At 39.9% G+C, this 24,222-nt stretch overlaps 1 protein-coding gene across 1 annotated transcript in view; it reads left to right on the top strand.

The window, feature by feature from the left end:
• Nucleotides 1–7,205: 7,205 nt before the first annotated feature.
• LOC139219783 (glutamate receptor ionotropic, NMDA 2C-like) overlaps nucleotides 7,206–24,222 on the top strand; it is a 40,233-nt gene continuing 23,216 nt past the window's right edge. The window contains exons 1-6 of the mRNA XM_070851742.1: nucleotides 7,206–7,562; nucleotides 8,094–8,192; nucleotides 19,204–19,269; nucleotides 19,886–20,074; nucleotides 20,234–20,574; nucleotides 21,067–21,181. Coding sequence (XP_070707843.1) covers nucleotides 7,206–7,562; nucleotides 8,094–8,192; nucleotides 19,204–19,269; nucleotides 19,886–20,074; nucleotides 20,234–20,574; nucleotides 21,067–21,181 — 1,167 coding nt within the window. The remainder of the gene's footprint in view (nucleotides 7,563–8,093; nucleotides 8,193–19,203; nucleotides 19,270–19,885; nucleotides 20,075–20,233; nucleotides 20,575–21,066; nucleotides 21,182–24,222) is intronic.

Here is a 24,222-nt window from a genome sequence, read left to right as displayed (position 1 = left end):
TTAGGAGTCATAAGATGATTAAAGGAACAACAAAACCAAAAATACAACCTGACTTTTATCAAATCATTATATTTCTTTTGTCTAATATTGGATATTTTGCGTTGGATGCATATAAAAGGTTGCAACATCATGTACCAGAGTTTGTCTTAGCTGCACAGAGCATTGGTTGCCAATATAGGGGTTGCGACCCAAAGGGGTGCCAAGATAAATCTGAATGATCTCTGCATTGATAACTACAATACATTATATCTTTTAGAAAAAATATATTAATCATTACAAATTATGTCTCTGGCGAAGCTCTTGCTTTGACCTCTTCAACCTTCTGAAATCCCTTTTGAGGCTGCCAACTGCTTCAGTTTAAATATATCAGGTTATGTAGATCAGCATGATAACAGGTGATGGGATATCAAGAGACAATTATTCTAATTTCTCAGATTTTTCTCTCTAATTTGACATTTATTTGTGAAATATTAGAATAGTAACTATGCACCTCTTCAAGCTCATCAGAATCCCTCAAAGATGAAAAATTGAGCAGTTCACAATTCATGGACATCCTGCACTTGTTTGTGATAAATGGTTGAAAGTGGACATTGATTTCTGTTAAAGGGTCAAAAGCCAAAAAGGTGGGATGTACTGACAGACAATCAGGAGCATACGTGTGAATGTGTGAGCAAATGCATGCTTGCATGTATGTTCATGTAAGTGTTTCAACATCTATTTTAAGCAGGTGTGGCAGCAGATTGGGTGTCACTGAGATTTTGATTGCTTTACGTTTGATTGGTGCCAAGGAGGCCAAGCCGATCTAGAAATGACCGTGTCACGTCAACGTCACTCATCACGTACGGCCTGCAACGATTTCCTGTAAAGCTGTCAAATCTTTATGTGTGAGAGCAGGAACCCACAGAGAGACGGGGTTGCAATGTTAACAGTTAAAACCCTAATTATGATAAATTTATGTGGCAGACGTTGTGTGATATGTCTCATAATAAGCATGACGTGACACTCATTTATTCATATTGTGAGTTTAATTTGCATGGTTATTAGCTGTGTGTGTGTGTGTGTCTGTGTGTGTGTGGCATATGTGCATACATGAGCATGGGCTTGTGAGAGCTGCATGTGAAACACACAAATCAACTTGTCCTCCACCACTCATCCATAAGGAGGAGAGATGGAGGGATGGAGGGATAACCAGAGGAAAAGAAGGGTGGAACGGCTGAGCTGGTTGACGTTGACAGAGTGGCTGCTCGTGGTTCAGGCTCCATGGTGTGTTTACTGTCATATACATAACTGATAATGTAGCTGTCTTAATGGTGACTTCAAGAAAGTGTGATGGAAGTGTTTCATTGTGTGGGGTCTCATTAATCCAAAGTGTGATTGAAGTCAGGAGGTTTTTTTCCCTAGTGTACTGACGTGTTGATGTTCAAACCTGTTTCACTAAATGCTGAAAATGCAATCTCACCAATAAGATGGTGCTGCCAGGTAATCAAACTGAATGGTAAAGTAATTTTCCCTTCATTATTTCTATTGCTGACAAAAAATCGGAGGTGTAGGCGGTGATTCAGTGGACTGGAAATGAACCTCTTAGCAGTTTATGAGGTAAAAAAATATTAGGTGTGATAATTAGAGTGTTGTGGATAAGGGTAATGTAGTCTGTTCAACAAATCCAATGAAAACACCAAAAACAACAATTCTTTCCACTGAATTCTTTCCTTGACTTTTAGGCCACTTGGAGGCAGCAGAAACAAGCTGTAAACACAACACTAATATTAGCATAAATCTGGGGTGGTGTTTCCGATGACCTGATGAATTTAAGTCCGATAATCGCTCTCTTTTTTAGCTCTGTTTTCATACTCTACCAACTTCTGAGGGGAATATCTGGCTCTTTAGCTGCTAAATGCTCTGCTGTGTTTACCAGCTAATTGCTATCTTTGTCCCTGTGACATTCGGCGCTGGGCAGGTTGTGTAAAGTAGGTTTATCAGAGCTTTTTAGCTGAAAACAGCTAAGGCTGGGAATTATGCTGATTAGAGTTATGAGAGCAGGGCAAAACAATGGGGTTCAAAATAATCTACTTCACAGATTTGTAATGCTAAATATAATCAACTAATAAATTATGATGTATTATTATAGGTTAAGATAAGATTTGTTGTTTCCCAGGGGAAATTCACAAGCTGCCCTGCAGATAAAGTAATTAAAATTAGCCCCATCTTTACCAGCTGCAACTTTTAAGTGATTAAAGTGACATCAATGCATCAATAATTACAATCCAAGAGCACAATACAAATTATTCTGAAAGCAGACATTCTGTATCATGAGTACTTTTACTTTTGGTACTTTATGTATATTTTGCTACAAGTACTTTTGTACTTTTAGTGTTAAAAGTAAAAAAAAAACTACTACTTTAAGTAAATAATTGCACGACTTATTATTTATAAACTAGTATTTCTACACTGTGGTGTTGCTTGTACTTAAGTAAAAGATCTGAATACTTCTTATGACACTGAATATAGCTTCCAGCCATCAGAGTTAAGCATAGTGAAGTAATTCTTGCACTTGAAATGCTTAAAAACCAGCATTAATTAGGATTTCCAGTAGTAGTAGGAATAGCAGTATCAGGAAATGAATTTGTTGCTGCAGAATACGTTTTCACTGGGATTTCTTGGACTGATCTCGAGTCTGCATAAATGAGGCTCTAGAGAGAATCCTGACGTTTCATACAGCTGTCAGAGCACCGCGTCTATGATGATGATGACAAGAAGGCTGTCTACTACTTTAATACTAACCCACTAATTCAAGCAACCTAATTAATGCAATCAAATCAGTTTGCAAGGTGCTGTAAAAAAAAAAAAAAAACAAGGTTCAAGGCAGACATGCTGCTAATTCTCTGGTGACGATGCTCATCCCATCAACTAGATCCTCTCTGCTCATTTCCTCTCCACCCCCTAGGGACTCAGTATAGGGACTCCATCATATCCCAGCTAAGTAGTTAAATGACTGAATGTTCCCTACTGTATATATACTGTATGTCCCTGGAGGTGTATGGTGCTTTAACAGAGGACAAGCTTAAGCATTAGCTGAACATGTGGTCCAACAGGTTTTCTCATAATGTGCATAATGATATTGTCTATTCTTGGCATAGATTATAAATTATATAGATTACAATAGATTATAGTTTTGCTGTCCCATATTATGAAGGAATTATATGGAAAAATGATATTTTTAGTCTCTTGATACATTTTCAGAGGCAAAGAGGGTTAAGTATGCCTGTTTGTTTTTATCATTTAATAAATTATCCATAAAATCTTCATGAGAGCTGTTAAAATCAACTTGAACCAATGTGAGGGATTTGACTCTAGGTTAAGAGAGGGTCCAGCAGTAATGGAGGACAGACACTGAGGGTGGATGATGAAAGATGACAAGCTGTACACTCCTCTGATGGTACAGGTTTTTCCTCATTCTGCGGCACTGTCACACAGTAATCCTGCTTTTCTTTCTTCCAATGCTCTATGACATGTTCCAAAATGTATCGCTGCAGCTGCATGGTTAGTTTTCATTAATAATATGTCGTAGGATGAATTTGGATGTGTGTAGTCATTTCGATACAGACGCAGCCACAGTCTGTCGTCGGTCCCAGTGAGAGAGTTTATTCTTCATGGCAGAGTTGCACTCCATCTGGAAATCTCCATAATAACTGAAAACCGAGTGCATGCACTACCACGCTCACTTGATCTGCACATTTGAATACAATTTTGGAAAAAATACGAACAAAAACAACAGGATTTAAAGCTAGTGTGATTACACAATATTTGATAATATAGATAAGAGGATAGTCAGCTGATTGTTTGTGTGCTCTGCTTGTGTTTGATTGAAATGCAACTCATTGTGCTTATGTGTCATAATCACACTCTGTTTTATTGCTGCTAACCTGGAGCAAACACACCCTAACTCTAACCACCCCCACCACACACACACACACACACACACACACACACACACACACACACACACACACACACACACACACACACACACACACACTGCTAATCTGAGTCGCGATTATGCTGCCTTTTTCCAGAGATTACACTGTTAAATGAACACTTGACCTGTCTCTAGTCATATGATCCCTCCAGTCAGCATTCATTTGTTCTCTCTTGCTGTTTCTATCTCTTGCAATCCTCCTGTTTCCACAAATACACTTCTTCTTTTTCATTCTTGGTTGCTTTAAATTTTAGATTTTTAGTTACATGATTGCTGCAGAAATATTACTAATGCTTACCCTGCCCACTTTGTGAGTGATTGTTTTCCGTTACAGTTATTTGCGTAGTACCATTTGAAAATGCAGTGAGTTTGAACTCTTAACAAGTCACATGTGACTATGAGGAAAATTCATTCAATTCTTACTGCGACATAAACCACTGAATTAAAAGAAAATGTACCAATATCCAAGAATCTTCATATATAAATAGTATCTTCATATAGTATCTTAGCTTTTATACACTCATCCTCCAGATGGCAGACACTCTTATTCTGTATATATTTGCAACTTGGTTATAAGTCTGTCTCAGAATAGAAACATATTCGGATCCACAGACTTTAATAATGTTAAGCAATGACATCTCACAACCCTCAGGATATCAAGTTGTCTCTGTCTACAATATTAATCTCAGTAACTCCCAGGCTGTAAAATTAGCTATATGCCTGTGGTTCATAAATAAAAAAGTGTATTGAGGAATATACGTATTACCTGGTTTTCTGCTTGAACTGTAGATACATGTCTAGAGCTACAGTACATTTTCTGTCTTTCACAGATTGTTTAAAATACAATCAGACTCTGTTTGTCTCATATCTGTGACTTCTGATTCTGTCAGAGTTTTGCTGCGTGGGGGGTTTGTTTGTTTTTAATCTCCACCTAGCACAAGTGGGTGGTGGGTTAATGGCTGCTCTGTGCTCACATCAAGATATAATGATTCATTGAAGACAAATAAAGTCATCTCAGTGAGTCAAAACAAGAAATCCCTGGATTTACTAGTGAAAAAGTGTAAGACAGCCCTGTGCAGTGCGTAAAATCTGCTTAAACTCGTGGGGGATCTGCATAAATCATATTTTAGATTTTAAGATGTGGTTTTATGTGTACCCCTCAATAAAACCCTGTTTATATGGATTTCATACGACATCTAAAATGGCCAAATGTTCAAAATATCACTATATGCAGATGACGCTGCTTTATACATTTCTAATACATTATTCGGTTTTACAAAAGGAAAATGTGCAACAACATTTACCTTTTTGCAAACGCAGAAATCTTTCAGCAAATTTCATCAAAATGCCTTTGAACTGTGGGCCCGAATATCACCCACCCAACATAAACAAGTAGTAAAAACACACATGTCTATGAAGTAATCTGCACTGAGGCTGCTTTATGTCCATCATTCCAACTATAACCCTGTATTGACGAAAGGTTGATCCATTCAGCAGCATCTAATAACAGGGAGGGATTGTCTTTCAAAGGTTGAAACTGTGTATTTATTGCTATGGGTACCTAAAGCCCAGAAGCTTAAAATGTTATTAAGAGGAATGATTGATATGCCAGGAACATTAACAGTAAGGGGGTGGGGGTGGGGAGAGAGGGACACATTTAACCAAGTGTTGCTTTAAAAGGAGCTTTGAATCAAAGCTGAGAGGGGTTGTTAATTATCAGAGTGTCTCTGATGGCCACAGATGAGACCGACACTATATAAAACCCCCTACCAAATATGTATGTGCATGTGGATCTTTATTTGCTATAAGAAAGCCCACCTGCTTTTATAAAAGGTTCAAAGGTATTGATTCAATAAGGAACGATCTTCAAACAGCAAACATTTGATTGAAGTGTCTGTGAGTTGTATGTTGAATGCACACCAAATGTCGGGTGTTAATTATGGCAGTGACACATATTTAAAGAGGGAATGACCCAACACTAAGCTCCAATAAATGCATTTTATCACAGATGTTTCAAGGCAGTCTTGTTTTCATCTTTTAGACAGCTTTCTTTAAGTTGGGTGACATTTAAACATTTTCAGACATACTCTAAGTGCATCTTGTTATCTCTTGTTATATATTAAGACCGTTGAGGGATTTGATTTGATTGCTCAGAAGTGGGCATGAAGAGTCTTACAGCAATTTGGAGTGGAATACATCCCGCTTTACATCATAATTTCAGAAGACTGTTAGCCTCCTTCGCCCATGCTGTCAGATTAGTCAGTTTCATTAATGGCAAATCCCAAAAAATGATGCAGGTTTACATTCAGGTGACAAAGCCCTCTAGAGGTCGTAGTAATTATGACTCTTGTCTGTCTGGAGTAAGGCAGGAGTTAAGGTGACATTATCATAGAGCCACAAACTCAAACACACTGTTTTGTGTGGATGGGTCAACAAACCATCAGACTTTAACATTGGAGACTGCTGTCTGATGACACAATGGTGAATGTTTATTTAAGGCAGTACCATAAGCTTGTATTAAAACTGCTTTTAGTGTGGTCAAACATTGGTGGTCCAGTAAAACTTAGTGTGTGATCATCCTGTCCTCTAAATAAGGAAATCATCACCAGTGAGTAAAAACTGATTTTCAGTAATATCTGCGAAATAGATATCCATTCGGTTCTGACAACATGTGCACAAGTAATACAATTTCGTTGAAAGCAGTTTTATATTTGCACCAGCACCAGTCAGTTACATACAAGTTGACAGATTTCAACAGCAATTAGTGTTGTAGCTTTTGTAGCTCACTTGTTGTATTTCTGACATTACGCGAATTACACCACACCGTGAGGTTAGAGAAGTAATATCATGTAATGTAATGTAATCCCAGTAATGAGGTTCCTGCTTGTACACGGTGTGTATGTTTGAGTGTGTCTCTGTGCTGAATTAGAGATGTGTAGAGATGGGGAGGTGATTACAGTCATGACACTGGGGGTTGGATTATGGAGGATTACACAAACACACAGTTTCCTCATGACACAGGAGTCTAAATGCAGGGCTAATACTGTCATACAAAAGGGTCAGAAAGAGACAGACCAGGAGAGAGAAACAAAGGATGGATATGACAGATGATGATGAATTATGTCAAAAACATCATCAGCAGCTTGTATGTTTGACTGTTGCTCTCTTCATTCTCCCTTCCTCCCTCGCCCTCTTTCTACCCCTCCTTTCCAGGCAGTAGGCTGCCAACATGGCCATTCCCAGGGGACACCCCCCTCCTTTTCCTTGGCCTCCACTCTTCCTCCTCCTCCTCTTCATCCTCCTCCTCATCTCCTCCCCGCTCCCCCTGCAGGCCCGCCCGCTCCTCCTCCACCCTACCATCAACGTGGCGGTGGTGTTCAGCGGCTCCAGTTACCAGAATGAGGTCAGAGGTCGTCTCAGCGGGGAAAACTTTGTCGACCTGCCCGTGGTTGTCAGCCCGGTGACTGTGCTGGTCAACGACACCAACCCCCGTGACCTGCTGACACACCTCTGTGATACCATGGCAACAGAGAGGCTGCACGGCGTGGTGTTTGAGGATGATGTTGGCTCAGGTGCCGACGCTCAGGTAAAAATGTTTTATGCATTTTTGGATTTTCTGATAAAACATCCTCTCCAGAGTCACGGTGTTCAGTCACCCACATCCATGTTTCCTAAAGCTGCACAAGGCAACACTTTAATGTAAAAAAGCACCTGTCCTGTCAGCTTAAATCATAAAGTAGGGCTGCAAAAAAGAAGAACTAATTGAGATGCCAAGCATGTGCTATTTTTGCTCAAATTAAATTATGCTGTTGGTATTCAAATTGTAAAGGGAGTAGAAGCTACATCAAATTGTAGAGGCAAAATGTAAATAGTTACATTTACAATTTTACCTAACTTTTAAATTACTTGATTACAAACATGACTTGATACTGACAGTGACTGTGGGAAAAAAATTAATAAACGTTAACTTCTTTTCTTTAAACAGTGTTTTTCTTTTAAATAATCTTTTGGTAGAGCATTTAAATGTATTTTGTCAGCTGATATAATTGGCCCAGGTGTTTGACTTTTCCAAGGTCAAGAATGAACTTTTACTCTTGCCTGTCTGTTTTGTCTTCAGGTGGCAGAAGTGGCACAGATCCTGGACTTCCTCTCCACTCAGACAGCTCTTCCGATCGTGGGCATCAGTGGCGGCTCTGCAGTTGTCATACCATACAAGGTACTGTCAAAATAATGAGCCAATCATTTCAGCAGCGGCCCATCACCACCCCAGAGCTTGAGCCAGGGCTCGAGAAGTCTGCCTTCTTGCTAAGACACAAAATCCATTTTGTGTCCCAGAGGTGTTGATATAACATTTGTCATCAACAGTAAAATGAGTAATTAAGGAAACAAGAGAAAAAGATTAGCAATGAAATGAACAACAGCCTGTAATGTAAACCCTGTCAGCAGCAGCACCCGCCCTTCACAGCCTCCTGTCTTAGTCAGAACTCTTCCACACTGGCGTCATTCAGCTTAAAACAACCTAAGTAGGTCAGAGCGGTGAAACCTACTTTGGCAAGCAACTCGCTGCATGCAAATATTTGGATATGAGCAATACAGATGGGTGAATTATCAGCGATGACTGCAGCCATCGACCCTCATCAGCTCCTATAATCTGTGGCTGGGAAAAGTCTGAGTTGTGGGAAGGGAAACTTTGCGAGGGGAGACAAGTGCTACGGGCGATCTGCACCTCAATCAATCATCCCTGCACACTTGAAGAGCAGCAGGTTTTTCCTGCTATGATTTAACGTGTATCTCATTGATGAATGGAGATGGAGAGCGGTGAGCTGTGCAGTTAGATTGTAAAGAGGAGATTGATGACACCAGACAGGTTCTTAATCTCTTCTTTTCCCTTCTTTTGATTTGCAAAATGGCTCCTTCCCTTCTTCCTCTCAAGCTCCATGCTTCCTGCTTGTCTTCCCTTCCTTCCTTTAATTACTTAACTGCCATCATCAACACCTTGTATTTATAGAACCACTCTCACACATAGAAACACACATGCAAATGAACACCCTCACGTATTATAACACACACGCACACACACACACAAACACACACACAGCCAAATGGGTGCATTCCCACAAGAAGCATCCTAACCAAGCTGGAAAGTGTAGCTATATGTCAGTGATTGGTGGATTTCTCCCTCAGGCAACATTTTGTAAACCATAGCATGTTGCATTTATCAGCCTGTTAATCAAAAGGTATCTGCTGATGTCACGTCATCGATGGGTATTAAACAGGCGGAGTTGTAGCTGCAGGAGGGTGATTGATTTGCTGTATTTTGATGGCGGAGTGGGAAAGGCAGAGTGAGTGAGTAAGAGACAGAGAGAGGAGAAAGATGCTTCGATGAAGCTTGGCTGACAGCTGCCTGAAGGCAGTGTTTTACTGTCTCACAGATAAGTCTCCCTTCCTTCTTTTGCAAGTGACATACTCTATTCTTATTTCCCCACTTCTGCTTTTTCTTATCCTCTTCCATTCCCCTCTTTTCTTTCCACTCTCTGTCCGCTTCTCATTTTGTTCCCCGTAGTGTCTCTCTCCCCCCAGTCCCTCCATCACCTTTACTCTTTGACACATTTGAATCCAGTTTTTTGGCTATGTTGTGTGTCGGCTGAATCCATTAAAACTGTGGCTAGAAGCGAGAGGTCTGTGCTCCTCTCTGCGCTCTCTGAGCTCCAGGACCCCATTAAACTGTTAATTAGACCCTTCAGGAGGCTGATGCCCCCCACAGCTCTTATTATTCACCCCAAAAACCAAACCATTCACTCTTCTTTTCTCTGTGAGTCTCTTTTGCTGCTTCCTTGCATAACCTCCCTCTTCCCTGTAACTGTCGCTGCTTCATCTTAAACTTGCGAGGAGGTGTTCATATTTACCCCAGATGTGCTTTTGATACTTGTCTCAGGCAGTTCTTCCGCTGACTAAAAGGTCACTGAGACTCCAAAATATTTGGGAGTTTGTTAGTTATAAACAATCTCTGGTTTGTAATTTGCAGAGACGACCACAGCTGGCTCAGTCTTGGTTATTTAACCTCTCTGCTTGACAGCGGCAAAAAACAAATGCACAGATGGGACATTATCTATCGTACTGAGAGACCGTTTGTCTGACGAGCCCAAAGTGTTGAGTGACAGTTCTCTATATAGCACAAAGAGTAAAGCACTCTCCTCTGAGGTCTGCCTGTCGAAGGCCTCATTCAGCCCTCCTCCTCCACACACTCCGCCTCGATCTCGTTCTCTCTCTTATACACTCCTTTGTTGTCAGCAAGAAGAAAAAAAGCTTGTCAGAGGTGTCTGGTACAATGGGACAGGTGGATTGGATGGAGAAAGACATATGTGTGAGTGCATGATTCTCTTAAAGGATAAAAGAGCTCAATAGTGCTTGATTATCAATAGCCTGATGATGATGAATATCTTTGATGGCGGGTTTAAAAAGAAGCAGCACCCGCTCGGGCCGCCTATTTATGGTTCCTGTCTCAGTGATCTCTCTATGGCAAACAACAAGGAAGGAGGGAATGAGACAAAGATGAAAAGATTGAAGGGAGGAGAGGAAGTGTGTCTTTTGTCAGACGGCACACACATCAAGCAAAGGCAAAGAGGAGGAAATGAGAAATCGTGAAGAACAGCAGAGAAAAGGCATAAAGACTGTTCAATAGGGCCTGTGAGGGAAAGAAAAAATATTGCAACGTGTCTCTCTGAGGAGTTGGAAATCAGAGGTTGAGTGTGTTTTGTCTTCTTGTGTGCGTGTATGTGCGTCCTTAGCTGGCTGGCTGCGAGTCATTGCAGTGTACTGGGTGATCATTAGAGGGTGCTGCATCCAGATGTCGAGTCATGGGAGTAGTAGAGCAGGAGATAAAGGGAGGAGAAGGAGAGGAGACAAGGGAGGGAGGAGGGAGGAAGCCGCCTGCGAGGCTGCGGGGGGAAACAACAAGAAACTTTAATGACAACAACAAAACTTCAATTTATGTGGCACAATATTTCACTGTCTGATAAATGAGTATAAGAATAATGATAGTATGATGTATGACTGATAATAACTGGCATCGATGTCTGCTGTGTGAAAACTGCGTATCTCCAAATTTGATGATTTTTAAGCTTTCACTACAGTGCCAAAAATACGTGGATACAGAAACAAAGTATGTGAATATCAACACATTAAACCCATGTATACATCTCATTCCTAAACCATTACCACATTAATCCGCTGCAATATCAGTGAAGGCATTTCACAAGACGTTGGACGATGCTGGCAGCAGGGATTTTCTCCCATTCAGCCACATGAGTGTTAGTTAAGTTGGACACTGATGTTGGCTCACAGTCAGTGTTCCAGTTCATCCCAAACGTGTTGGATAAAGTCTAAGTCATTCCTCAGCGCAGTCCAGTTGAGATTTTCCACCCTAAACTTGGCAAAACCCTCCCCAAACTGTTGCATTAAAGTGTGTGCACAGGGCTGTCTACTTACTGATACTTAATTTATATATATGTATATATATATATATATACACATTCCATCATTTTCCATTGCCTAAAAACTCATCAGTAATGTAAAGTATGTGCACTGTGTGACTTGTTCCTCCATTACAACTAACAAACACACACTGGAGTTTAGTTTGAGTCAATCTCTCATACTCCATAAATGCTCACTCGCTAGAGCAGCAAACGTTCATTTAATCTGTTGCTGAAAATAGTCCCCAACAAATGCTACTACTTACTCCTGTTTGCCATTTGCTAAAAACTTCAGTGCTCAGCTGTTTTAGGAAATTTTGCCTTGTTTAAAATCAAAAGTATTTGTGACCAGTTTTACAGATTTATGCCTCCAAAATTTAGCAACAAATACAAAAAATAAACATGCAGTAGTACACAGGTTTACATCATCCTCCGTGGTCACCTTCCAAAAGTAAGCAATGAAAAACCATGTGGCAACCTCCATCACATGCAGACGACAGACTAATTTAAACCATATATGAATAGCTCATAGCTCATAGATGGAATAAGAGTCTGTTAGACATGTTAGTGCTGTTCTAGGAAGGTAAAAACCTGCACTCTGATAGATGCAAATTGAACTCATGGTGTTAAGGCTGCTAAAAGTCCAATAAAAATAATAATGAAAATTATGACATAAGTGGAGGAGATCATTCAGACTGGCACCTCTGTTGCTGAGTGGTTCATAAAACCCTTTCAAAACACACTGGAATCATCTCAAAAATGAGCACCAAGCTTTAAATATGCCAGAGTGACATTTTAGAGATACATGATCTTCACATTACACATAAAAGAACATAATTGCTTTTGCAGAAACTGTTCACACGTTAATAATTAAGTAATGAGGTCATAATAAAACATTTTATCATGGCTGCTGTGACACAGTTTTGGGAGAGAACAGATTAATTAGCTACAGATGACAATTCTTGCCTATTATCGTGGAGCACTATTAAATCTCTCTGATTTTTGAGGGAATAAATAGTAAATGTTTGATCTGATCACTCACACACCAGTCTTTTGTTTGTTACACTTCCAAACATCAAATGAGTGATCGTGGTTGTAGAAGATGATGAAGTCTGGAATAAACAAAGCCAACAGCTTCATGTGTTTGCTAGTAAACAGGAACAAAAGTGCCTTTTAAGTGTGCACATGATGGATTTTTGAAGCCAAGAAACTGTTGAGCTCGAGTATTCAAGCGTATAACATCATTTATTACAATTTGAAGCTGTCAGTAGAAGATTATATTTCAGGAGCTACAGTCTCAGTCCTGGCTGCAGTCTAAGGTCACACTCTGTTTGTGATATTGGACCGAAGTGATGCAATGAGCCAGACGTCTCTCATTGGAGCACTGTGCAAGTTTCTTTTTTTGGGATTTGTTTCTGTGGCCAGACTGACCCGCTTTCTGCGTTTGTCCTTCTGTACTTGTGTCTCTTCTCTTCTCTAGCTCTCTCATGGTCCAGAAAACCAGAAACTCCATAAACAGGTCATGAACACTGGGAATGGAAGCATGTTAATGGCCAGGCCACCTCCAAGCTTTACAGTTTGGCCCAATAATTTCAATAAGTAGTCAATCAAACTGCTAATGCTGTGGTGTCAACGAAGGTTTCCTTCCACGCTTGAAAATTAATCAGTTTGCACCTCTGCCAACATAATGGGGACACAAAATGTTCAGTGCGCTACAATGGAGCGTAAAACTGTGTCAGTTCAAACGGTCAGTTCAGCCAAGTTGCTAATAATTTATGTCTTTCTACCTCTCACCAGTGGTTGTTAACCATTTAGGCTCTGAGAAGAAAATTATACTGAAACTTCATTTATAGTCTTGTGTCCATATATCAAATCATATATAACATGATATATATGTCAGTCACAGAACAACAGGAAATCACCGCTAGATACTAAAGATGACCACATAATCACCTCACCACTTGAAGAAAGAGGATAAGCTGGTACATGTGTTTGGATGACCCAACAGCTAACCCGTCACTAATGTATAACTGACACTGAATCACATGATACAGATTAATCCCCTCAATATGTCTTTACACTGCAGACTCTTAACAGTGGAATACAAACTGAAACATCTGTTTCAGGAGGATTTTTTTACTCAAGCATATGTGCTCAGTATTTGTGTCTATTAATTTCAGTATATACGCTGCATGCTGGGAGAATAGGCACGAGTATGTGATCCTTTAGGGAGACTCACCCTGTTTCTGCAGTGCGATCTATAAAGGACCTATAAGGGACTAAACATAAGGATGTCTCAGCAAATTCTGCATTGAAAACTGTTGACAGATTACTTTGGTACAGATTAAAGCGCAAAAAAAAAAGATCACATGAATCCTGGTAATTATAGACCTGTTTAGGCCTCAATTTTGATCACAAAAGTTTAACTTAAGTATTACCCACCAGATTAAATAACATATAGCAGCAATTATCCAACCAGATCAAGCTGGCTTTATCCCAGCTTGATCCTTTTTCAATGTGCTTTGCTCACAAAGCTTCTGACTCTATTAAATAGTCTAATTTGCTTGAAACTTTCATGAGGTTTTGATTTGGGAATATTTTTGTGGACAGGATTGAAATGATCTATCGCTCACCTAAATCCTCTGTCATAACAAGTACTAGCTCATCAGAGCCTTTCAGTCTGTATGGAGGTGAGAGACAGGGAGGTTCCCTGTCCCCTTTGTTATTCTCCGTTGGGATAAGAAGTCATCATCACATCAAGGGTGTTCCAGCTGATACATCAGTGTGTTTTTATGCTGTACTCTGATGATTTACTTGTAACCTTAATGAATCCTGAAGTTTATTGTCCTTAACTTTTATAATATATTAAATCATTCAGCAAAATTTCATTTGCACAATGAATTGGGCTAAAATGTAACTTTTTATTGGAGAAAAGGCTATTTTATAGGATTGCCCCATAAGGATTGTTCAGGATTAAATCACATATTTAAGACTTAAAATCTCAAACAATCCTGAACTTTGCTCTAATAAAATATGTTAGAAGTTATTGATAAATTAAAATGCAGCATAGAATACTGGAGGACATTGCCTCTATCAACAACTGGAAGAGTAAATGCCATTAACCAAAATATCTATAGCTTTCCAAATTTGCCAATAAAAATAAAGAAAAAAGACTGATTATCCAAACCTCACATCTATTTAGGCCCACTGTGGATGGAGGTTTGGGTATTCCAGTATTTGAAGATAACTGTTGGGCAGCTAATGATGGAGGATTGCCATATTGGTAATGGGGTTCTTCAGACCATGAATCACTCAATCCTGCCCCCTTCTGGTTAAAATTAGAGTTTATGTCCTCAAAAAAAACATAATGCCTCACTGTCCTCCATACTTTTTACAAATCCTGCATCTGCTATGAGATCAATAAGTCATAGTTTTGTTGAAAGAAACTCACTGAAGATTCTCAAATTAAACATATCAACAAAGCCCCTAGTGTTTCAGGAAATGCGCCATTTTGACACAACAATGCCTTTGGCCCATTGCTGGACGACACATTTACTATATGGTGTTTAAAAGGGTTTAAGGGACTTCTGTTTAGACCACAAGGTTGTATCTTTTGGTCCCAATTAAGCTTAAAGACAGAAAACTGCTTCTAGATTTTGTGCTGCACACATTCTACATTAAACGCTCATTAAAACTTAGCTTCCACTTAAACCATGATTTAAAACTACTTTGCCATTGAATGCTTCAACTGCTGTTAATTTGTCTATGTGTTAATTTTATTTTAATTGTTCTCTTGCCATCATTGAAAAAATGGCATGCCCTCAATGATTCCTCAAGATTTAAATAAGGCCAAAAGACAAAAAGTATAATCTACTTCAATCTATTTTTTTCCTATCACATGTAACTGAGACATTTTGTGAGGCAAAACGTTCACAATTTTGAATCCACTTGTAAAAGACACACTTTTGGAATTGCTTTCATTTTCACCAGACAGTAAGAAGCTTATCACCAAATTTGTGATTTTTTTCTCCAGGGATCTCGTATCTGTCAAATGTATTAAGAAGGCTTGGAAAAGGGAAATCAATGCTTTGTTGCCTGATAAAATATGGAGGACGGCACTTTCCCTTTTTCAGTCGTTCAATAAAAAGCAGACACATGTTACATACATTTTAACCCTTCGTGTCTCAGGACGCTCTCTGCTGACAGAGAGCCTCTCTTTAGGTGCTCTTGGATGGACTCTTTGATTCTCCATTCACACATTCAAACAGCTCCAATTGGAAGAATCTTGGCATCCATTTTTGCACTAATTGATGACCACGTTGATCACATTTGTATTTATACACGGATTAGGATTTTCCTTTCTTTGTCTCATTTTAGCAATCACACGTGGGTGATCTGTGCTGTTATGAACGTTTGTCAACACAGTTAGGGTGAATTTCTCTTAGCTGCTTGTATTCCTTCCCCAGGTGTGTGTGTGTGTGTGTGTGTGTGTGAGCATATTCAAGTTGGGCATCGATTTTTGTGTCGTTTATATGTTATTCTCAAATAAAATATGTCAAAATAAATAAACAAATAAAGAAAAAGTTTATGAAGAAACTAAAGCAGAATAGTTCCTAGTATACACTGTGCAGGTTTTATATTATAGGATTATTATTACTGATACTTGTACATTAATGTGTAAGCAGACCTCAAATTGCTAAATAACTGTGGCCATCATAAATGTAGTGGAGAAAAACTGAAATATTTGCGATTGCTGTGTAGTGGAGTCGACATACTGAGTAGCAGAAAATGGTAATAATGACATACAAGCACCTTGAAATAGCACTAAATCATAGTAATTCTAGTAAATGTGCTGGAGATGGAAGCCTGCATATGTACAAAAGAAGTGTAGAATGACATATACTGTCCACATATACATGCATGGGTATATGAGTCCATACAGTATATGAGTGAGTGCATCTTTGTGTGCGACCTGCTTCCTGTTTGACCCAAGCCCGTCTTTCCACCGATGGGAGGTACGGCACAGAGTTCTCCCCGTGGGAGGAGAGGAGTGTGCGAGCAACCACCATGTCCACCGTCCTTCTGTCACATTACCATACGCTCCTGCAGTAGGACTGCTAATTACGTCTGTGTGTGACAGCCGCACTGCCAAGGTGGTGAAACAAGACGGCTGGGAAGTGGGGGACATGAAGGGGGAGGGCGAACTCTCTTTTCTCGTGTGAGTGTGAGAGCTAGACACGGAAAAGAAGTAATTTTGTTGTAATTCTTGCTTGGTTTCACTGTGAAAGGGAAAGTGGACGTCTTTCATCACACTTTGCTGCTGAGTTTGTTTGATTTAAGTTTGTTTGAATTTAAGATGCTGCTAATTGGATAATGATGAAACACTTATTGGCCCAAGGGAGGTTAACACATTACTTGTTTGTTTAATAGCTCAGACAAAACAAATTGGATTTTAATGACACCTCTTCAAATGACGCACCTCACCACTCCTCGGTCATATCAGATGAAGTGGGACACTATAGCTAACCAGGGCTGCCAATCCAGAGCCTTTTTTTTTTTTTATTTATTCAGTGACAGCCTGACATGGTTGTGTGCTGCTATTTTTATAGCTATTTGGTGCGCAGCCCAGTCAGTGGTCTATTGGAGTTTCAGCCTCCGGAGGTAAGACTCAAACAAGCTCAGACAGACATAAAACTGGTAAAATTGAGTGAAGGAGAGACTAGCTGTGATATTCCTGTGGTATTCCTCAGGCTGGATGGCTCTCTGGGGCTTTGCAGAGCTTCTGAGCTGTGGGAGAGGGAAGAGCAACAGGAAGGAGAGATGACAGTTAGTCACCTCTGAGACAAGAACAGACTGAGAAGATCTGAGACCTGGTCCCAAATGGTGCTTGACAGTTTAACACTATCCTTTCTGTCTCTCCGCACGCTCCTCCTGCCTCACACTTTCATGCATGACTTCTCTATATGCATACATGCGTGTTGCTGAGATTTCCTACACTTCCTGTCTCCATCGTGTAGGACGTTGCCGTACAGAAAAAAACACACCATATTACCCTGATCTTTGCCTTGTTGCACCAGCTCCCTGTCCATTATCGAAGCAAATTCAGAATATTATTGCTTGTGTTAAAGCCCTGCACGGTCTTGCACCTGCTTACATCACAAGTCTACTTATGCCATACAGCACCTTTAGGCAACTTACATCTTCCATCCTGGCTCTGTTATTAAGAGGTCTTATCTGAAAAAAAGCCAGGACGGGGCGTCCAGACTGTTGAACAGTTTCAGTTGAATCTAATAACATTTAGCAAGTTTTGCTGGTAGTTTCCACCTGAATTGCCACCATAAGCATCTTGTGTGTTTTGCTTGTGCATATGTGTGTATCTGCTCATCAGGTGTAGATATCAGATCTCTAGGTGGCTAAATTACATATATAATCATCCTTTCAACAAGATTTAAAAGACATGTTGCTAGGACCTAATTCACATTCAATTGTAGTACTTTAAAGGCTGTTGAAACACCAATTATGTGTAACATAAATGCTTAGAATAAATGTTGAATTTCCATCCAAATTAGATCAAATTTCATAGATGTGTGGACACCTTTTTCATCGTCAAATCACGATTTGGAATATATCTGTTACTCCTGATGCAAATGTGTTATATTGTTAGTGTTGCAAGCTGACAAAAAAAAGATCTTTTTCTGCTTTATGAGCTGATGATTTCCACTTTGTGTCCATATCCAGTCCCTCTCACACTTTCCAATAGTCCTCCTCCTCTCATCCCTATAGCCCACTTTATTTGAATACTATTTGAAGGACACGGGATCAGTGGGCTCTCATAACGTCTATCTTATCTGTCAACAAACATGAAAACACAGTGAAATGGTATGCAAATATATGCTAACACATACAGACGCAAACAGCATTGGACCACCACTTCTGGCAGAAAGACAGCGGCAGGACTGAGCGACAATAAAGGTGTAAACTGTAATTTAAATATTGGTTGTAACGGTTTCTACTTCACTCTACATCTACATCTTTATTGCTCTAGGGTGCAAGCGTGCATTTGACAGCTGCATGTTGTATCCATTGCTCTCGGTCAAACTGATTATTAATGCTAAATTGTTCATGTTTGCTCTCATGTATGTTAATGTCAATTTCTTAACTTTCCAATGACGCTTTTTAGGACTTAACTGGAATTCTAAACGTTCCATAAAGCTGATTTGAGATCCATGGTCCAAGCATTTAATCCTTACTTATTCCCCCATTGTCACTTCTCTTCAACTTAATTGGCTGTTCCACTGTGTTGCTTATGTGACTTTTAACAGTAATGTTTTTATTTAAGTGATTGTAGGCTTCATTGAAATCTGAAAATTTGATCATTCAAAGCAAGAACATTGTTAAAGGTACTGCTGAAATGAGGAAAATCCTTCGTCAGTCTGCTTCTGATGTTCGCTTGCTGATTTATCCTCACTTCACAGGTGAATATTTCATCGCGCAAGTGTCCATGAAACCCGTTCACAACTCATAATGCATTTTTTACAAGGGCATGTTTAACAGTCTTCTTCATGGACAAAAAGCAAAAAGGCAGCATAGTCGGATAAAGAACTGTACATATCTAGTGTCAAGAAAAGAAACTTAAAAAATCCACCCTTCTGAAGTGTTTTTGAACTAAACCAAGTGTTATTTCGTCATTAACTTTTCACCCTATGAGATTTTCCCTGCCTGAATCCTTACATGCGACTTTCTTACCATTTACAGGCCGAGGGGTCCTCCTTCTTGCAGATGGGAGCGTCTCTGGAGCAGCAGATTGTCAGCATGTTCAAGGTACAGAAATGTGTTTCAGTATTACAATAAACCTCACTTAAAATGTATTTGGCATACCAAATGCTTACAGGGTCAACCCTGACATGTGGGACCTCTCAACACCATGCGAGGACATCCCAGCAATCAGTGGGGGAATCCCTGATCTGGAGTTCTGGCCCAGTTTCCATGAACTAATACAATCTGTATTTATGAGAGATTGAATAAATTCTCATGAGATCAGCGGGCTTCATGTTGCTGATGTTTTGGGAGTCAGCGGGATAATCTCATCTAGTGTGAGCCTTTCCACAACTGAGAAGCATCCATTGTGAAAGTGACAGGTGTATTTGTGATGAAATGTGTTTTTTTTTTTCAAAATCAGTTCGGATTTTAAAAGCTTTCTAGTTTGTTCTTGTCATTACTGTCCTGCTGGAGTCAACTCCAATGTTACACATTAGACTATATAAGAAAACATCTTTAAAAAAGAGTAATTGAAATGTTTTGAGTGACACATGGTCTCATGCTCAGTTTAATGCTCAAAGGAATAGTCAGACATTTTGGGAATTACACCTATTCGCTTTCTTAGAGTTGAATGAGAAGAGTGATACCACACTCACTTCTTTATTTCGATATGTTTCAGCTCATGGAGGAGTATGACTGGGGCGAGTTTGCGGTGATCACCAGCTTGCTGCCAGGTTACGACACCTTTGTGGATATAGTTCAGTCCTACACAGATACCTCCTATTTCCTGTGGAATCTACAAGATATATTATCTCTGGAAATGTCTGTTGGGGCCAGTGACGTGAGGACGAAGCGCATGCTGCAGCAGGTACAATGAGATATAAGAATCCTTGTTTGGGCTACTCTTAAATTCATCACTACAGTGTAACAGTGGTTTGCACTACTTTGGGCTTTAATTGTGTCACTTTATTGTAGTGAAGCTTAAATCTCCAATTAACAAAACCTTTTCTTTCTTTTCTGTCTGCAGGTGGACTCTCAGGTCCTGCTGGCGTATTGCTCCTATGAAGAGGCGCAGTACTTGTTTAGTCAGGCAGCTGAGGTGGGTCTGCTGGGGCCAGGATACATCTGGATCCTCCCCAGCCTGGCCGTAGGCAACCCCAACAGCCCTCCACCTGTCAGCTTCCCCGTCGGTGTTATTGGTGTGATTACAGACCAGTGGAGGAAGAGCTTGCGGCAGAGGGTGAGGGAAGGTGTCGCCATTGTAGCGATGGGGGCTGAGAGCTACAAGAAGCAGTACGGTTTTGTTCCTGAGGGACATGGTAACTGCAACAAACTGGCTAAACACTCAGACAACAATACTCTCTTCAGGTGAGGCATACTTTTGTCAGCCTAAACTTAATTTGACTTAATTGTTCCAGACAATTCTTATTGGATTATTACTAATGCATTGACAGAGGAGCACAACTTTAGCTTTTACTCTTTTCGTGTGACTTCAGCACATGAAGTGAAGGTATTTTGCACCTCCTTTGCACATGGTCTGAAATGTAAATTAACCTTGATTAATTATTCAAAGCTCAGTCTGTCATGGATGTATACCTTAACAGACAGCGAAATCACTCAGTAGGAATTCCTTGCCCTCCACCAATCAGTAGCTTCTATCATCCCCTAATGAGCCACTTCCACTCTCCCACATTAGATTAAGCCTTCCCAGGGGAGCTTTAGGCTTAATTAGGCGGTGATCATTGTGTTTGTTGCTATCTGTGTAAATGAAAATGCAAATTCTAATGTGATGTAGAATCAATGTCCTTGATTGCATACTATATGCTTTCGTGTATGACCTAATGTCTGTGTGGGTTGCAGGCACATGCTGAATGTGACATGGGAAAGAAAAGATCTGTCCTTTAACAACCAAGGCTTCCTCTCCAACCCTTCCATGGTCATTGTCGCTCTGGACCGGGAGAGACTCTGGGACAAGGTACTTGGCACCTGAAACTGAATCACGAAACCAAAGGAGAGTACAGTGTGGTTATGTAGTTAACTGCACAGAGGACTGACTTGAGTTGGCACAGCAAACCATGACATAATAAAATGGGACTCACGGATTATTGAGGCTGACAGTGACATTTGCAAGGACTGTTTTATAGACAACTACATGACTTTTATTTTTAGGGTTCAGGTTCGTTTTAGAGGAACCAGTTTCACAGAGAGTTTTTCTGCACAGACCTGAAATGTGGACACTAAATCAGATCTTGATTCATTTAGTCCCACCGCAGCCCAACACAGTGCTTTAAATACCCTGAAAACCTCTTCACTCGCTTAGTTTCTTACTCCAAGTGATGGGGTCCAACATGAATGCACTGTTTTCTGCCAATGTTGGAGCAGATTTTGTTAGAGAGATCTGGGAAAAGTGATGTCATGCCTTCCCTTGCACTTATCAGGAATTAAGAATATAATATATATACATATATATATAACAGTTTGCTCATGTTACCGTCGCGTTACCACTGTCCTGTTGACGAACTGTGATCAGATCACACACACACAGTCCTGATGAAACAGTTTTTGGCTTTAAACTCATCATGATTAATAACTAGCAATATATTCTTCTAAATCTCAAATTTGAATGTTGCTTATTTTATTCGTATTTATTCATTAATATTTAACACAGCAGAGAAATCTGATAAATTTAAGACAAGTTTTCAGGAGCTTCAACACCAAAACTAATATTATCTCCACACATATACACAGGCACGCAAATGATGCGTAGACTGTCAAATGTATTCACTTCAACGGTGCAATAAATATATGGTCTGCTACTGCTGCATGCACTCTAATCTGCGATGTCCCACTGGGATTAATAATGTATTATATCTGTCTAATGAACACAATCAACCAGGTTACTCTGAGGAATCAGATTATGCAAGTGACTGTAACACTATTAAGATTTAAAAAGTTATGGAACCAGAAACAACTGTAAGGTCTTATTCTGCCAACCATCACAATCACACAGACCAAATCTTTACAAAATCCTTACCAACAAAACACTCCCTGAAACAATCCTAATGCTCAACCCGACTCACACTTTGTCCTGGCGTATTATAATACTAGACAGAGGTCTTTTTGAAGATCTCAGGTTCGTCTCGGGATCAACTGCATTTTTACTGTCTCAGACACAGATTCAGGATTTTGTTTGAAGACTGGAAAAGAGGTGTGGTGTGTATCACTAAACTGCTGTCCTAACAGGACCTCCAAACACAGATATGAACTCTAAAATGAGAAGAACATGGAACCTTTAAAAGTAAACTTGAAACTGAGAAAAACACTCTCACTCACACACTTCCTCAGCCTAAATTTTTCACATATAATTACTATATTACTTATATTATTGTTTGGTACTTGCGGAAAGAGTCCACACATTAGCACAAGGCTGGTTGTTTGCTCAAAAGCAACAAATATTGTTTAAGACAAGACAGAGAAAAACAAAGACTTAAATACTATATGGCTTTTAGGAGAAGATAAGAGTAAAAGATGGTTAAGTTGATTTGAGCTCCCTAGTGTTTGCTTGTATTTGTTTGCTCATAAAAAAAGGAAAATACCCACACATAAAATACACCTCTGCTTTCCCCTTTGAGTATTTTATCAAGACAATTCTCATAGCACACACAGACACTCATATTTATTACAATACAAGAGGTGAATGAAAAGGAATCTTCATTAGTTCTCTGTGGGTGTTTTTATGGGGAATGTGGATCTTCGAGATTAATTTGAGAAGAGCTTATGGTTTGTATGCTCTTCATTTTATTGCAAGTGTGTCATGCAGTGTGGCACTGCCTCCCCCTGCCTCGGTCTTGACTTGCTCTCAACCCCTCAAAGTCTTGGTCCTGCCTCACTCTTGATACATGTGGTCTCGGTTTAGGCAGTCTTGACCACAACACTGACTGAGACCACTGCTGCTCTGACTGGGCTGTCTGTGCTGAATTACCAATTTCCTGTTGTTTTAAGAAAACCAGTATGTCTCTTTCTCCTCATGCAGTATCTTTGCCTTTTGTCTCTCCCTCTGCTTTCCCCTCTTCACTCTCCCTCACTGCCCCTCACAGTTGGAAAATCACAGTGAATGCAACAATTATCTGCCTGTTGCACTGGAGGTATCAAGAAGCATTGAGGAAAAACCTTTAAAGAAAAGTTGTCTTGGGGAAAGTGGATTTATTAAAAGTCTAAACTTGAACCATTGATCACAAAATAACTTCTAGCATACCAATAGGTGATATTTGAAGGAACAAGTGAAGGCGCAATTTCAAATCAATAATGTGTGTCTGTGTGGGTTTCCTGTTGAAGTCATATTCTTCTCTTACCACAGTCTCATAGCCACCATGCTTTGACATTTTTGGAGTATTTTTACTCCCTCTTACACACACACACACACACACACATGTGCACACACACACACACACACACACACACATATGCACACACACACACACACACACACACACATATATATATGCACACACACACACACACACTTTTCAAAGCCTGAAGGTGTATTGAAAAAGTGCGACTAAACAGAGAGACCTAAATGTAATCTCACAGCTACAGTTGAACTCATTTATTTCTACCCTGGAAAGACCAACCTACTTTATCAATGTCACCTCTTCGCTGGTGTGTGTGTGTGTATTCGTGTGTGTATGAACATGGACATGTAATTGTGCTGAAGTGGGGTTTGGTTTGTATGGAGTTGTTGATCTTCAAGTTGCACTTGTGCAGCCTCACATACACTTCATCCATACATGTCCTCGTGTTCAGGTGTGGTATGAAGCACTGCTGTTGTTCACACACATTATTGGGAACCGGACACCACTTAAAACAAGATACCAAGTGTCTATATTCTGTGAATCCTCTCTCCTTTTCACTATTTCCTTATTGCAACCTGATCTCTCACTACTTGTTCTGTCCCTCCTCCTCGTGTCATGTAGCCCATCCGTAATGATGACAGCTTGTGGTGTACTTGCTCTTTTC

Source organism: Pempheris klunzingeri, chromosome 20 (assembly GCF_042242105.1).
Source record: "Pempheris klunzingeri isolate RE-2024b chromosome 20, fPemKlu1.hap1, whole genome shotgun sequence".
In the NCBI taxonomy this organism is placed as follows: domain Eukaryota; kingdom Metazoa; phylum Chordata; class Actinopteri; order Acropomatiformes; family Pempheridae; genus Pempheris; species Pempheris klunzingeri.
The sequence above is the reverse complement of the archived record's forward strand: the minus strand, read 5'-3'. Positions and strand labels throughout refer to the sequence as shown.